The sequence below is a fragment of the Eschrichtius robustus genome, chromosome 11 (genome assembly GCF_028021215.1).
Source record: "Eschrichtius robustus isolate mEscRob2 chromosome 11, mEscRob2.pri, whole genome shotgun sequence".
Taxonomy (NCBI): domain Eukaryota; kingdom Metazoa; phylum Chordata; class Mammalia; order Artiodactyla; family Eschrichtiidae; genus Eschrichtius; species Eschrichtius robustus.
The window spans coordinates 49,587,909-49,603,183 of NC_090834.1; the positions used below are offsets into that span (position 1 = coordinate 49,587,909).

Here is a 15,275-nt window from a genome sequence, read left to right on the forward strand (position 1 = left end):
AGCCTGCTTAAATATCAGTAAGATCCAGAGTTTCCTAACAGTAACCAAAATATCGATATCTTAATCAAAATTCACTTGTCATACCAAGAAATGTAAAAATCTCAACTTTAATGAGAAAAGATTATCAAGAGATACCAACACTGAGATGACATAGATGTTAGAACTATCTGACAAGGATTTTAAAGCAGCTATCATAAAAATGCTTCAATGAGAAATTACGAACACATTTAAAACAATAAAAAAGTTTCAGCAAAGAAATAAAAGATAAGAATCACATGTAAATTTTAGAACTAAAAAAACTATAACCAAAATAAAAAACAACTGAAGGGCTCACCAGCAAAAAAAGAGAGACGAAAGAGTCAGTAAATTTAAAGTTAGAACATAGAAATTACCCAATTTGAACAAAAGAAAACAGACTTATTAAATAATAGAGTCTCAGGGACCAAACAAAAAATATAATATTCACATCATTAGAGTTCCTAAAGGAGAGGGGGAAGAAAGTGGGGCTAAATAAGAATTTGAATAATGTCTGAAAAGTTCCCAAATCTGGGACAAATTATGTCCCCCAAAGACAAACCTACTACAGATTCGAGATGGTGAGTGAACCTCAAAAAAGATAAACTCAAAGAAATCAATATCAGGCTTATCACATTCAAATTTCTGAAAACTAAAGACGAAGAAAAAAAAATCCTGAAAGAACACCTTACCTATAGGAAAAAAACAATTCAATGATGGCAGATGTCTCATTACAAATGACAGAGACCAGAAAGAGGGGGAACAACATTTTTCAAATGTTTAAAGAAAAGAACCATCAACACAAAATCCTATATTCAGTGAATATATGCTTCAGGAATGAAGGGGAAATGAGGACATCCTCAGACTAAGAAAAACTAAAAGAATTTGTCACCATTCTAAAAGAATGGCTACAGGAAGTCTGATGAACAGAAAGGAAATGATATAAGAAGGAATCTTGGAATATCAGAAAGGAGGAATGAACAACAGAAAAAGCAAAATGAGTAAACACAACATTCTGCTTCTTCTCGAGTTTTAAAATTCTGTTTGGCGGTTGAAGCAAAAATTGTAATACTCTTTGATGAAGTTCTCAATTGTAAAGGGAATATTTGAGACAATTATAAGTGGAGGAGAAAGAGAGAGGTAAGCTTCCTATACTTCCCTTGAAGTGGTAAAATGCTGATATACTGACTGATCACATATATATCATATATATATATATAGTAACACCCAGAGCAAATACCTACACAAAGAAATATACTCAAAAGTAGTATAGATAAATCAAATTGGAATTCTAAAATATGTGCACATAGGCGAAAAAAACCCAGAGAAATGAAAAGAATGAAAGAAAATTAAATGGTAAACTTAATGTAATAATTGGTTAGTTAAGGCTCAAATATAAATGGTCTGAATATACTAGCTAAAACACAGTTTGGCAAAGTGAATTAAAAAAATATGACCCAACTATATGCTGTCTTTAAGAAACTCACTTCAGGTATAACAATACATGTAGATTAAAGGTAAAAGGTTTGAAAAAGATGGGACTTGCCTGGTGGTGCAGTGGTTAAGAATCCACCTGCCAATGCAGAGAACACAGGTTCGAGCCCTGGTCCGGGAAGATCCCACATGCTGCGGAGCAACTAAGCCCGTACGCAACAACTACTGAGCCTGCGCTCTAGAGCCCGTGAGCCACAACTACTGAGCCTGTGTGCCACAACTACTGAAGCCCATGCACCCTAGAGCCCATGCTCCACAACAAAAGAAGCCACCACAATGAAAAGGCCGTGCACTGCAACGAAGAGTAGCCCCCACTCGCTGCAACTAGAAAAAGCCCGCGCATAGCAACCAAGACCCGACACAGCCAAAAATAAATAAATAAACTAAAAAAAAAAAAAAAAGGTTTGAAAAAGATATACCATTAATTAAAGGAAAGCAGGAATGGCTATACTACTGTAAGACAAAGGAGCCATCAAAGCAAAAAATTTACCAGAGACAGAGATGGACCTTACATAATGATAAGAGGGTCAAGCTACCAAGACAAAGCAATACCAAATGTGTATACACCAACCAACAGAGCTGCAAAATGTTAACAGAACTGAAAGGAGAAAGGGAAAAAGCCACAATTACAGTTGAAGACTTCAACAATTATTTCTCAATAATTTATTAATTATTAGACAGAATAGTGGACAGAAAATCAACAAAGACACAGAAGAATTCAACCACACTGTCAACTGACAGGATCTAACTGACATTTATAGAACACTCCACCCAACAGCAGAGTATACGTTCTTTTCAAGCTCCCATGGAACATACCCAAAACAGGGTCATAAAACAAATCTCAAAAAATTTAAAAGAATCAAAATCATAAAGAGTATATTCTGACCAAAATGGAATCAAACTAGAATCAATAAGAGAATGATAACAAGAAAATTTCCTAGCACCTAGAAACTACACAACACACTTCATATCAAAATTTTTGTGAGATGCAGCTAAAGCAGTGCTGACAGGGAAATTTATAGCACTAAATGCTTACATTAGAAAAGTCTCAACTAAATAATCTAAGCTCCCGTCGTAAAAATAGAAGAACAAAAACAACTCACAGCAAACTAAAGGAAAGAAGGAAGACAGGAGATAACAGAAAAAAATTTGACAAACCCTTAAAAAGAGTGACAGAAGAGAAGACATAAATTACTAATTTCAGGAATGAAACGGGCTATCACTAGAGACCTTGCAGATATCAAAAGGATAATAAGGGAATACTACAAACAACTCTCCACACATAAATTTTATATTAGATGGAATGGATCAACTCCTCAAATAGCACAAACTACCACAATTCACCGGATATGAAAACAGTTCATTCGAATAACCTTTTCACTTTTAAGGAAACTGAGTGTTTAATTTTTAACTCCTCCTCAAAAATTTCTAGGCCTAGAGGCCAGTATTATTGAGACCAAAACCAAAGGCAATATAAATAAGAAAACTTCAGACCAATATCATATCTCATTAATACATATAAAATCTTTAACAAAATATTAGCAAATAGAATTCAGCAACATATAAAAAGAATTATACAGCAAGACCAAGTAAGCTTATTCCAGTGATACAATATTCAGAAACAATCAGTGCAATCCACTGCATTAACAGGCTAAAAAAGAAAAACCAGTGATCATATTAGTTGATGCAGAAAAAGCATTTGACAAAATTTAACACCCATTCATGATAAAACTCTGAAATAATTAGGCAAAAGGACAGCTCTCAACTTGATAAAGAACATCTACAAAAATCATACAGTTGATAGACATACTTGTGAAAGACTGAATTCTTTCCCCCTTTAACATCAGAAAAAAGACTAGGATGTCTGCTCTTAACACTGCTATTCAACACAGGACTAGAAGCTTACCAGTGAAATAAGACAAGAAAAGGAAATTAAGAAAAATACAGTTCAGAAAGGAAGATATAAAAACTGTCCTTATTTGCAGATGAAATTATGATCTATGTAGAAAATCCCATGTAATTAACCAAAAACAAACAAAAACCTTCCTGAACTATAAGTAGTTCAAACAGATTGAAGGATTCAAGATTAATACACAAAAATCAATTTATTTCTATATACTAGTAATGAACACAAAGAAATGGAAATCAGAAATACCATTTATTACAGTCACTCTAAATGGAGAGACATACCATAGTCAAGGACCAGAAGACTAAGCAGAGTAAAGATATTAATTCCCCACCAAACTGATATACAGGTTTAACACAATTCCAATCAAAATCTCCCCGCCCCCCAAAAAAAATCCCAGTGAGATTTTTAGTAAATGTAGACAAGATTATTCTAAAATTTATATGGAAAGACAAAGCAACCAGAATAGCTAAAATAATATTGAAAAAGAATAAAGTGGAAGAAATCACTCTACCAACTCCAAGACTTATTATAGAGCTAGAGTAACCGAGCCTGTGTATGTAGTACTGGTAGAGGGAACAGAATAGAAAAACCAGAATTGGCCTCATACAAGTATGGCCAAACAATTTTGAAAAAAGTACAAAAGCAATTCAAAGGAGGAAAGATAGGCTTTCAACAAACGGAGCTGGAACAACTGGATAACTACAGGCAAAAAATGAACTTTCTACCTAAACCTCATACAAAAATTAACTTAAAATGGACCATTTAATTTAACATAAACCATTACAATACTTTTTGAAGGAAACACAGGAGAAAATCTTTAGGACCTAGGGCTCAGTGAAGAGTGTTTAAACACAATATCAAAAGCATGATCCATAAAATAATAATTTTTTTAAAAAATCAATAAATTAATTGAACTTTATCAAAATTAAAAACATTTGCTCTGTAAAAGACCCTGTTAAGAGGATGAAAAGACAAGCTACAGACTGGAAGAAAATATTTGCAAACTAGTTATCTGACATAGGATTTATATTTAGAATATATGAAGAACTCTCAAAACTCAACACAGTAAAAAACAAAACAAAACAAAAACCAATCCAATCAGAAAATGAGAAGATATGAAGAGACATCATTGAAAGGATATATGGATGGTAAATAAGCACATGAAAAAGATGTTCAACACCACTAACCATCAGGGAAATGCAAATTAAGACCACGATGATGTATCACTACACACCTATCAGAACAGCTAAAATAAAAAATAGTGACAATACCAAATGCCGGCGAAGATTCGAAGACACTGGATCTTTCATACATTGCTGGTGGGAATGTAAAATGGCACGGCCACTCTGGAAAATAGTTTGGCAGGTTCTTAAAAAACTAAACGAACTTAACCATGACCTAGCAATTGCTCTTCTAGGCATTTATCCCAGAGAAGTGAAAACTTAAGTAAGTCCACACAAAAACCTATACACGATTGTTCAATAGCAGCTTTATTTGTAATAGGCCCAAACTAGAAAGGATCAAAACGTCCTACAATAGATGCATAAGGTTAAATAAACTGTGGTACATCCATTCCATGGGATACTACTCAGCAGTAAAAAGGGAGACCTATTGATACACACAACAACTTGGATGGCATTATACTGAGTGAAAAAAAAAATCTTAAAAGGTCCCATACTGTAACATTCTTGAAATGACAAAATCACATGTGATAAAATAACATAGAACTACACACGCACATTATACAATGTCAACTTCCCGGATTTGATATTGTATTATAGCTATGTAAGATGTAATAACCAATGGGGGAAATTGGGTGAAGGGCAATATGGGACCTCTCTGAACTGTCTTTGAAACTTCCTGTGAATCTAATTTCAAGATCAAAAGTTAAAAAATAGAAAGGTAAAACTATACCCTCATGGCCAAGGAAAAAATAAATCAGGCTCTGCCCAAGAAAATGTGAATGCCCTGAAACCTGTATCAAGAAAAGAAACTAGATAGCAGTTTCTCCAAATTTGACAATCCTAAATGTTCAGATGACATCACCACCAACTTCTCTAAATTATCAGTAAAAAATATATATATAAACATATGTATCAACATACTAGAGCAGGGGTTGGCAAACTACATCCCATGAACCAACTCCATCTGTCTGTTTTTGTACATGTAAGTTTACTGAAATGAACACAAACATTAAAAAAAACAACAAAAAAAACCAACCACACTACTGGCTTTAGATATTGGTTATTTTACAATAACACTGGATATCAGAGAACAGTATCAACTTGCAAGTTAACATTTTTCATCTTATTGGAACACAAATTATAATTCATCAGGATGTTTTATGTCTAAAACAAATTTCCAAGTCTTTCGAAGTTATCATAAGACTTAAAAAAAAAAAAAAAAAAGCAATTTCCCATCTGTTATCCAATTTACCAACTGCATAAAAAACTGTGCTCCCTGCAAAGTTCCAACTCACACAAACAATGGAAATACAGCTTAACAGCAGTTACCATACCTTGGAAAGTATCAAATCACCTAACCATCGCACACAATCGACATAATTTCTATGTATGTCTCTGGTAGAAAAGTCAGGAAAATGAATTTTCTGAGAAATAAATGGCCTGAAATGGAAATATCAAAAGTTAAGAGAAAAACGTGTAGCAAAAGCTAATTTTCCTTTTTGGATTTATAAAACTTTGAAAAATAAAATATATGAATACTAATTCTTTTGTGTTTCTACAAAACTAAATACCTTCTTAACTGTCTACTCGGAGCTAAAATCTCATTCCATTTTTGTTTCTACATTTTACGCCATTATTAGCTCTCAACTGAATTTTGTATTCATCCTATGAAATTTCATTTATAAAAATTGCACCTTCCTACCTTACTACATATAGGCCAAAATTAATCACTTCAATTCTGGCTATCCTAACCAATAACCAAAAACACCTGATTACAGAGCTGAAAATTTCTCATAGAAAATACTAAGCTACCTACTCAATCCTCTAAAATTAAGCATTAATGGTCTATGAAAGTAAACACATCTAGATTATTTCAAAAGATAATTATCTTTTAGGAACAATGACACATCATTTCAAAGTCTGCTAAAGGTAAAGTTAGGTGAGAATCCTGCCCAGAACAACAATTTCTGAAGGTGACATCTGACAGGAATTTGACATTTATTAGTTAGAACTTCTCCTGTATTTAGAAAAGTAAAATATGGTGCAACTTTTCCTTAAAGATGTTTGTGAGAAGACCATAAACTAGAGAAGTTGTTACCAATTCTGAAGTTAATTAAATGTATACCTAATATTTCTAATCTAGTAAGTGATTCAGTTTTATTTATTTATTTTTATTTATTTTATTTTTGGCTGTATTAGGTCTTTGCTGCTGCACGCAGGCTTTTTTCTGGTTGCGACGAGCAGAGGCTACTCTTCATTGCAGTGCACAGGCTTCTCATTGTGGTGGCTCCTTTTGTTGCGGAGCACGGGCTCTAGGTGTGTGGGCCTCAGTAGTTGTGGCACACAGGCTCAGTAGTTGTGACTCGTGGGCTCTAGAGCGCAGGCTCCACAGCTGGGGCTCACGGGCTTACTTGCTCCACGGCATGTGGGATCCTCCCGGCCCAGTTCTCAAACCCATGTCCCCTGCATTGGCAGGCAGATTCTCAACCAATGCGCCACCAGGGAAGCCCCTGATTCAGTTTTTAAACTGAAGTAACTGCAGAAGTATCATATACCATGAATTAGTTGTGTCTTGGGCAACTCACATGTCCTCTCTTTGCTTTTCCCTCATATGTAAAAAGGATGATGGGCTGAATCATTTCAAATACTCTTTCCAATTCAAATTCTGGGATCTTTTCTTTTCTTTCTTTTTTTCTTTTTTTTTTTGCGGTTTGCAGGATCTCAGTTCCTCAACCAGGGATTGAACCCAGGCCATGACAGTGAAAGCCTGGAATCCTAACCAGCAGGCCACCAGGGAACTCCTGGATTTTTTCTTTATTAAAACATTAAAATGCTGTTAATGATCAGATATAAATTCTTAACTGCTATAATTTTATTAATTACGTTTTAGCCAAATATGTATTATAATCTATGGTTAAACCTCTCTCAAGAAGACCAGCATAATTCACTGTTATTTTCTGTAAGCTGTAAAATATAACTTCTATTTATTTCAGAGCTCTAGAAAATATAAAAACATAAACTGAATATTATACTAAGCCCTGGTGTTTTAAAATAAAAATTGAAAGTCATATTAACTCTTAGAGGCTTGAGATCTGATGCATGTCTGTGTATTAAAATATTTACTGATAATTACAAATTCAACTACCAATCTATTAATAATCTGGCTTGATAACCAGAAAATTAACTCTGCTAAAATGAAAAGTGCAAACAAAGTTAACATTTACAAACATATGATAGTCACAGTGAAAGTGTTAATAATAGCTTGATAAGATTCTGAAAAAGATAGTAAATGAATTAAGAGTTGAGGTTTTTAAAAAATATACTAAGAAAACTGCCAAGTTCCCACAGCTAGTCCCTCCCCTTGGTTCAAAGCTCCTGCTTTTGAATTTTCTCCATTTAATGAAGTGAGTATCACTTAAAGGAAAGCATTATGTTATCATGAATTAAAGCTAAGAACCCCATTTAAAATTATGATTTACTTCTTCTGTTTATATAATCATCTTACACAGATGTGTGAGTTTTCAAATAATTTATCTTCTTAGAAACATAATCAATATAATAGTTTCAAGGCATATGAAATTTAAGGACTGAAAATAAAGCTCTTTCATTATGAGTGAAAAATAAAAATAAAAATTATGATTTACTGTCTTGAATTAGAACTTACAGTATTGACAAGCAGTGCTAATAACATTAGCACATGCATACCTAAATAAAAGTAAGTGAAATGTGCTACTAAATTAAGATAAAAATACAACTGAAAGGGATTTTGAAAAATGAGCCACAAACATATTAGACAAAAATAAAGGCCTTCCATTTAAAATCAGTGAATTGTATGGCATATAAGTTATACCTTAAAGTTATTAAAAGGGGATTCTAAAATCAGTGTTGGAGACGTATACAACAATTTTGGAAAAAGTAAAACGCTATTCAACAGCATGAGATAGCAAATTGTTTTAAGTACTACAACTGTTACCTGTTAGTTTTATTTGGGTTATAATCATAAGATTCCTTAATTGCATTCATCATTCTCTTTGAATTGATCCTCCAAAGTTTAAGAGAGTGATCCATACCACAGGACATTATTTTTTCACCCAAAAGATCATAATCCTGTATGTAAAACAGAAAAGCTTAAATTAAATATATAAATTATTTCCCCGAATTATGCTATCTAATTTTCATCTGATGTCCAGTATTGTGAAAATTGTATTTCAAACCACCATACTAACATTTTGGGTTTCATATATGTAGGCCATAAGTCACAAAGTTTTTACTGCTTTTGAGATTTATTTTAACTGATGTGTCACCACCGCAATATATGAGCTTATATAATATGGAAGGCAAAAAAGTAAACTGAATTTAGTTTTATCTATTCAATTATCTTTATTCAAATATTTCCTTTGCTTGATTTTGAAGGTGAATCGAATGATGAGGTAAAACAATTATTCTATGACATAAAAACCTAAATGGTTATGTTACTTTTCTTTGTCTAACCCTGATCAAGCAATGAAACTGACATCTGTATGTGAAATTATGAGTCCTTATTAAACAATTGAAATTTTAGATTATTTGTACACCTAAGTCACAACACTTCAGGTACCTTGGTTTTAGAGTTCACTTTTTAAATGAATAAAGGAAAAAATGTCTAAAAAAGGAAATAAGATATTTAAACTTTTTCATTTGCTGTTTACTAATTTTTACTAAGCTCCTAACAGATCATCCATTATAACCTTATTCCACCTCATTTCATAGATAAGACACTGAGGCACAGAGATGATATTTAATTTAGCACATGGTACATACATGTGTTAAGGAAAATCTCACACATCAATCCTTCTAGCAGTGAACTCCTATTGTTACAGAGAAGAGATACAGACTCCTGCTCTCATTTTAAGAAATAACAGTAGAGAGTTCTATTTAAGGAGAGTATTTTCCTCACTAATCTAGATATTCTGTTAATCCAACCTTTGATTAATCATGGACACTGTTTTACACAGCCTGAGAGCTTTAGATTTGGTGTTTATTGAATCCACAAGTCTGGTAGCTGCTCTTTTCCTAATAACCTCACTGTCAACAGCAACAAGACACCCTTAGAGCCAGGAGCTCTCATTAGTTTTTAAGGAAGGACAGTAGTCTTTTCACACATAAAGCCAGGTGGAGATTGCTATTGCAACTTCTAGAGAATCCAAGTTGCAAGTTCTAGAAAATCCTTTAAGGTAGGTATAATTCTCACAAAAGTATACAAACCCTAACTATAGGAATAGTTAGTACCTCCAATTAAAATGTCACAAGCTTCAAAATATGGTGCCCCTTTAAATAGTTTAAAAAAAAAAGAAGAAATGAGCTATAAGGCTACTAAATAAGTAAGCTCTACACAGAACACAAGTAAACCTGAAATAACATAAAAATCTGAAACTTGACTAAAAACATTTATATCATTACAATAGATCAACAGATTATAATACATAAGTATAAAGATAACACCATGCCATCAAAGGGAAGAGTTATCTAAAACTCAGTGTGAACAACACTTCCTAGAAATGAGTAACTTGTATTTCAACTTCAAATAAAAGATGAAAAAGTTTCTTAATTACCAAGTAGGTTAACCTTTTCCTTTAATAACTGAGAACAAAAGTTAACTTGGTGATTTTAGATTAAAAAACGAAAAGAACAAGTTCATAGTACTCATTCATGAGAATCCAGGCACTGAGTACAGATAAAACACAAAGAGCCTATTTGCTTTACTTCATCTGTAAGTTAAAACCTTCTCTGTCACAAGTAAATGAAATAACTGTCTGCCAGACTAGATGAAACAAACCACATGCTTTCTTATAAGGAAAGAGTTCTATGGGTATTGTTCACAGCTTTGTACACCTGAAGGTCACTGCCCTGTAGCTTTCAACTTACAGCACTTAGAACTTCATCTCTGTGCCCTTCTACACCTCCAAATATTGCCACCAGAGTGTCCGTTTGGATATTCCATAATCGTAAAGCATGATCTAGTACAGACATAAAAAAATTAATATGAACTTTTATCATTCATTTACTGTGGACTTTCAAAAGCTCTTTAAAGAAGAAAAAGCTACCAAAGTTTGGACTAAACTTACTCACAGTAAAGATTAAGAAGGAATCCATACCATATAGGAACTTAAAATATTGATATCACCTGTAGATTTAACTAGGTATGAGCTCATACTTTCAAGATAAGAAAGAAATACTTCTCTGGTCCTAAATTTGATTATTGCATATACCATAGAACAAGGTACTAGCTTTTCTCTCTACCATATCCACATTTACAAATTGAAGAGGACAAAGTAGATTTATAAGATTTCTATAGTAAATCCCAAAATAGGATTGAAACATACATAGTGACATAATTTTAGAGTATTATAGACCTTTCAAACATGCTATAACTGTAAATTGAGCAATCTAATTTTCCACTAAACATCAGCAACAAAATAAACAGACAGCAATATTCATAAATGTAATACTATGCAGAGCTTGAAATATAGCAATGTCCATACTGTACATGAATATTGACATATTACACAGGTAACACTAAGAGGCAGTAATATATTGTATTAGTGGAAATTAACATTGCTACAAAAATGATTTCTTGATTCCAATTTGTGTCCAAGTTTTTGTGCAGACATATATTTTCATTTCTCTTGAAGACATACACACCTAGGAGTGGTAATTCTATGTTTAACTTTTCAGGACTGCCAGACTGTTTTTCAATGTCCTTACATTTTACATTCCCACCAGCAATGGATGAGGGGGGTTCCAATTTCTCCATATCTTAGTCAACATTTTATTGTCTGTCTTTTTGATTATAGTCATCCTAGTAGGTGTGAAGTGGTATCATTTTTTTTATTAACATCTTTATTGGAGTATAATTGCTTTACAGTGTTGTGTTAGTTTCTGCTATAAAACAAAGTGATTCAGCTATATGCATACGTATATCCCCATATCCCCTCCCTCTTGCGTCTGCCTCCCACCCTCCTCATCCCACCCCTCTAGGTGGTTGCAAAGCACCGAGCTGATCTCCCTGTGCCTTGCAGCTGCTTCCCACTAGCTATCAATTTTACATTTGGCAGTGTACATATGTCAATGCTACTCTCCCACTTCATCCCAGCTTACCCTTCCCCCTCCCCGTGTCCTCAAGTCCATTTTCTACGTGTTTCTTTATTCCTGTCCTGCTCTACGTTCATCAGAACCAATTTTTTTTTTTTTAGATTCCATATACATGTGTTAGCATATGGTATTTGTTTTTCTCTTTCTGACTTACCTCACTTTGTATGACAGACTCTAGGTCCACCCACCTCACTATAAATAACTCAATTTCGTTTCTTTTTATGGCTGAGTAATATTCCATTGTATATATGTGCCACATCTTCTTTATCCATTCATCTGTCGATGGACACTTAGGTTGCTTCCATGTCCTGGCTATTGTAAATAGTGTTGCAATGAACATTGTGGTACATGACTCTTTCTGAATCATGGTTTTCTCAGGGTATATGCCTAGTGGGATTGCTGGGTCATATGGCAGTTCTATTTTTAGTTTTTTAAGGACTCTCCATACTGTTCTCCAGAGTGACTGTGTCAATTTACATTCCCACCAACAGTGCAAGAGGGTTCCCTTTTCTCCACACCCTCTCCAGCATTTATTGTTTGTAGATTTTTTGATGATGGCCATACTGACCGGCTTGAGGTGATACTTCATTGTAGTTTTGATTTGCATTTCACTAATGATTAGCGATGTTGAGCATCCTTTCATGTGTTTGTTGGCAATCTGTATATCTTCTTTGGAGAAATGTCTATTTAGGTCTTCTGCCCACTTTTGAATTGGGTTGTTTTTTTTTGATATTGAGCTGCATGAGATGCTTGGATATTTTGAAGATTAATCCTTTGTCAGCTACTTCGTTTGCAAATATTTTCTCCCATTCTGAGGGTTGTCTTTTCGTCTTGTTTATGGCTTCCTTCGCTGTGCAAAAGCTTGTTTCATTGGGTCCCATTTGTTTATTTTTGTTTATATTTCCATTTCTCTAGGAGGTGGGTCAAAAAGGATCTTGCTGTGATTTATGTCATAGAGTGTTCTGCCTATGTCTTCCTCTAAGAGTTTTATAGTGTCTGGCCTTACATTTAGGTCTTTAATCCATTTTGAGTTTATTTTTGTGTACGGTGTTAGGCATTTTTCTAATTTCATTCTTTTACATGTAACTGTCCAGTTTTCCCAGCACCACTTATTGAAGAGGCTGTCTTTTCCCCATTGCATATTCTTGCCTCCTTTATCAAAGATAAAGTGACCATATGTGTGTGGGTTTATCCCTGGGCTTTCTATCCTGTTCCATTGATCTATATTTCTGTTTTTGTGCCAGTACTATACTGTCTTGATTACTGTAGCTTTGTTGTATAATCTGAAGTCAGCGAGCCTGATTCCTCCAGCTCCGTTTTGCTTTCTCAAGATTGCTTTGGCTATTCGAGGTCTTTTGTGTTTCCATACAAATTGAGAAATTTTTTGTTCTAGTTCTGTGAAAAATGCCATTGGTAGTTTGATAGGGATTGCACTGAATCTGTAGATTGCTTTGGGTAGTATAGTCATTTTCACAATGTTGATTCTTCCAATCCAAGAACATAGGCTATCTCTCCACCTGTTTGTATCATGTTTAATTTCTTTCATCAGTGTCTTACAGTTTTATGCATACAGTTCTTTTGTCTCCTTAGGTAGGTTTATTCCTAGGTATTTTATTCTTTTTGTTGCAGTGGTAAATGGGAGGGTTTCCTTAATTTCTCTTTCAGATTGTTCATCATTAGTGTATAGGAATGCAAGAGATTTCTGTGCATTAATTTTGTATCCTGCTACTTTACCAAATTCATTGATTAGCTCTAGTAGTTTTCTGGTAGCATCTTTAGGATTCTCTATGTATAGTATCATGTCATCTGCAAACAGTGACAGTTTTACTTCTTCTTTTCTGATTTGTATTCCTTTTCTTTTTCTTCTCTGATTGCTGTGGCTAAAACTTCCAAAAACTATGTTGAATAATAGTGGTGAGACTGGGCAACCTTATCTTGTTCCTTATCTTAGAGGAAATGGTTTCAATTTTTCACCATTGAGAATGATGTTGGCTGTGGGTTTGTCATATATGGCCTTTATTATGTTGAGGTAGGTTCCCTCTATGCCTACTTTCTGGAGAGTTTTTATCATAAATGGGTGTTGAATTTTGTCAAAAGCTTTTTCTGCATCTATTATCATATGGTTTCTCTCCTTCAATTTAATATGGTGTATCACATTGATTGATTTGTGTATATTGAAGAATTCTTGCATTCCTGGGATGAACCCCACTTGATCATGATGTATGATCCTTTTAATGTACTGTTGGATTCTGTTTGCTAGTATTTTGTTGAGGATTTTTGCATCTTTGTTCATCAGAGATATTGGCCTGTAGTTTTCTTTTGTTGTGACATCTTTGGTTTTGGTATCAGGATGATGGTGGCCTCGTAGAATGAGTTTGGGAGTGTTCCTCCCTCTGCTATATTTTGGAAGAGTTTGAGAAGGATAGGTGTTAGCTCTTCTCTAAATGTTTGATGGAATTCGCCTGTATCACTGTGTTTTTGATTTGCATTTCCCTAATGATTAATAATGCTGAGTGCCTTTCTATGTGCTTATTGGACATTTGTGCAAGTTCTTTGGAAAGATGTCTATTCAAAACCTTTGGCTGTTTTTAATTTGGTTGTCTTTTTATTACTGAGCTGTATGACCTCTTGATACAAGTCCCTTATTAGATACATAATTTGCAAATATTTTTTCCTTTCTATAGGTTGCCTTTTCCTTCCTTGAGCATTACGTACAGAAAAATTCCTATTCATTTTGAAAAGCTGTTTGAAAAATGCTCTTACTGACACAGTGGGGGAAGAACAGGGTTAAAAAGTTGTGACATTAAGAACATTATGGCCTATGTTACTTGTAAAGGAATACCTGAGCCCAGCTAATGTTATTAAGAGAAGAGAAAAAGTTATCAGCTCTCTTCTTAGGTGTCTATTTCCAAACAAGCCTTGATAGTTAAAGAAAAATCACACTGAAACATGTTTCATGTAAGAGTTTTAATTTGAGGACATCTTTTAATATGAGCAGATTGTGGGGGTTAGGTTATCGGTGTGACAAGCCATTAAAAGAATAAACTTGACTAGAATAATAATGTAGAAATGAAATGAGAAAGGGCAATCGAAAACAGAATGTAGAGATAAGAACAACCCAAATCATTTTAGAGAGCTCAGAAATGATTAATAATGATTAAGAGGACTGTCTGAACCCAGAATAAACTTATAATGCCAACATAGCCATACAGAGCAAAGCAATGCTTTCTCTTTATACATAAGGGAAAAATTTCAAAGAGCTTACGCTGGATAACTTGGCATTTTAAGGAATTCTACAGGGAATCCTTTATAAAACAAAAGTTTTACATAGAGAGAGTCAAAAAAAAAGCAATATCGATCTTCAGATGCATTATTTCTTACTACATGATTGGAAAGAATGGTAAGATGATTTGCAAAACTACCTTCAAACTATTAAAAATGTCATAACTTTGGTGATCTGCCACTTAAAATTAATGAAGCTTAATATGATAATTCAATTGCAGGTAAAGTTCTAAAACTATCATAATGCAATATGGTAAATA

General features: G+C 33.8%; 1 protein-coding gene across 2 annotated transcripts in view; it reads right to left on the reverse strand.

Annotated features, from left to right (window-relative positions):
- The window catches only part of EED (embryonic ectoderm development), a 32,939-nt gene that overhangs the window by 4,046 nt on the left and 13,618 nt on the right, over nucleotides 1-15,275 (reverse strand). Inside the window, exons 7-10 of one of the 2 annotated variants that reach the window (XM_068554847.1) lie at nucleotides 10,507-10,598; nucleotides 8,576-8,709; nucleotides 5,937-6,042; nucleotides 4,690-4,764 (exon numbers count right to left, since the gene is read on the reverse strand). In XM_068554847.1, the coding sequence (XP_068410948.1) occupies nucleotides 4,690-4,764; nucleotides 5,937-6,042; nucleotides 8,576-8,709; nucleotides 10,507-10,598 (407 nt within the window). The remainder of the gene's footprint in view (nucleotides 1-4,689; nucleotides 4,765-5,936; nucleotides 6,043-8,575; nucleotides 8,710-10,506; nucleotides 10,599-15,275) is intronic. The other variant, XM_068554846.1, reaches the window with a different exon arrangement.